Source organism: Loa loa, assembly GCF_000183805.2.
Source record: "Loa loa unplaced genomic scaffold supercont3.1071, whole genome shotgun sequence".
In the NCBI taxonomy this organism is placed as follows: domain Eukaryota; kingdom Metazoa; phylum Nematoda; class Chromadorea; order Rhabditida; family Onchocercidae; genus Loa; species Loa loa.
Genome location: NW_018109251.1, coordinates 2,409 through 4,038, shown reverse-complemented (window position 1 = coordinate 4,038; position 1,630 = coordinate 2,409). Strand labels below are relative to the sequence as shown.

Genomic DNA, 1,630 nt, shown 5'->3' with positions numbered 1-1,630 from the left:
ATTATTATTATTATTATTATTATTATTATTATTATTATTATTATTATTATTATTATTATTATTATTATTATTATTATTATTATTATTATTATTATTATTATTATTATTTTATTATTATTATTATTATTATTATTATTATTATTATTATTATTATTATTATTATTATTATTATTATTATTATTATTATTATTATTATTATTATTATTATTATTATTATTATTATTATTATTATTATTACTATTAATTACCGATGATGATGATCATGATGATCATAATGCAATCATTAGTTATATTGTTCTAATAACAGTACAAAAATATAAAAATAATGATAGTGCGGAAATGACTTGAACATATGCATATAAATCCAGTATTGAATTAAATTTAAACAAAGAAAAACAAAAATTACCATACTTTATAATATATCCATTAATTTCTTTCGATTCACCAACATTTATTTGTTCGTTATCCTCAGCAAAGCATGCTATCAATTTTTGTTGTCCACCTGTTCCACATTCGTACAAAAATGATTTCTCACGCCATTGGTCACCTTAATATCATTTGAAAAAGGAAAAAATAATTTACTTTAATTTTAAAAAATTTTATATTTCTTACCTTAAAAAATTATTAAAAATCATTGAAAGATATTTTGCACTTTTTTCCATCAAAAGAAGTGATAAAAAATAAAATTTCATAAACTTCCTCTTTTTTTTAATATATGATTTATTACACTCTTTATCAAAGAATGTTAACAGATGAATTGATAACAAACTAACTAACAGTTTAAGTTTTAAATTAATTAATTAGTACCACGTTGATGTTCACCACATGTTGCATTAGCATGTAAAGTTTTTTGCATAACAATTTGTCCATCATTATTTTTCGTACATTTCCATTCATAATTTCCATCAATCATACTTGAATTGATTGGTATTGTTATACCTGATGGTATCTTACAGCCTGTTATTTCAACCATCCATGATGTCCCATCATCATTCATGCGACATCGCATGACAAATGCGTCTTTTTCGACCTAACAATATATGCTAATTAATATTTCCCACATTTAAATTTCATAAATATTGGAACATCAAACTATGAATGACATTTAGACATTGATAATTAAATTAAATCATTTTAATTAAATTTAAATTAAATCATTTTAAATTGTTAAACAAAGAGAAGATGAATATTGTTACTGCTAAATTCATAATTCAATATATTTTCTAACTAATTTTATACATATACATTTATTTTTTTGAATTTGTTTATCACTTGAGTAGATAAATATGTTTAAGTTTCCCACATTTATTTATCGTTTAAGTTAAATATGCTCAATTTTCTCAGCCAAGTTTATTTATCATAAAGTTTTCTTCCTCAAACTTGCTCTTTGAATTGTAAACTTAACGTTAGCATATACTTCTAAAAAAAAATTTTTTTCAAAAAAATAGAAATTGGATTTTTTTGGTTTTCTAAAATTTGCACATAATATATATTTCATTATCGCTCATATTCTCACAAACTTTGCAATTTTAAAATAAAAAATAAATTAATGGATAAAGTTTTGGCAGTAAAATAATTAATAATAATAATAATAATAACAATAATAATAATAATAATAATAATAATAATA

General features: G+C 19.8%; 1 protein-coding gene across 1 annotated transcript in view; it reads right to left on the bottom strand.

Annotated features, from left to right (window-relative positions):
* Nucleotides 1-400: 400 nt before the first annotated feature.
* The window catches only part of LOAG_15389 (major allergen), a gene marked incomplete at its 3' end in the record, with an annotated part of 2,256 nt that continues 1,026 nt past the window's right edge, over nucleotides 401-1,630 (bottom strand). Inside the window, exons 2-3 of the mRNA XM_020448931.1 lie at nucleotides 808-1,030; nucleotides 401-547 (exon numbers count right to left, since the gene is read on the bottom strand). Of these exons, the coding sequence (XP_020300955.1) occupies nucleotides 402-547; nucleotides 808-1,030 (369 nt within the window). The remainder of the gene's footprint in view (nucleotides 548-807; nucleotides 1,031-1,630) is intronic.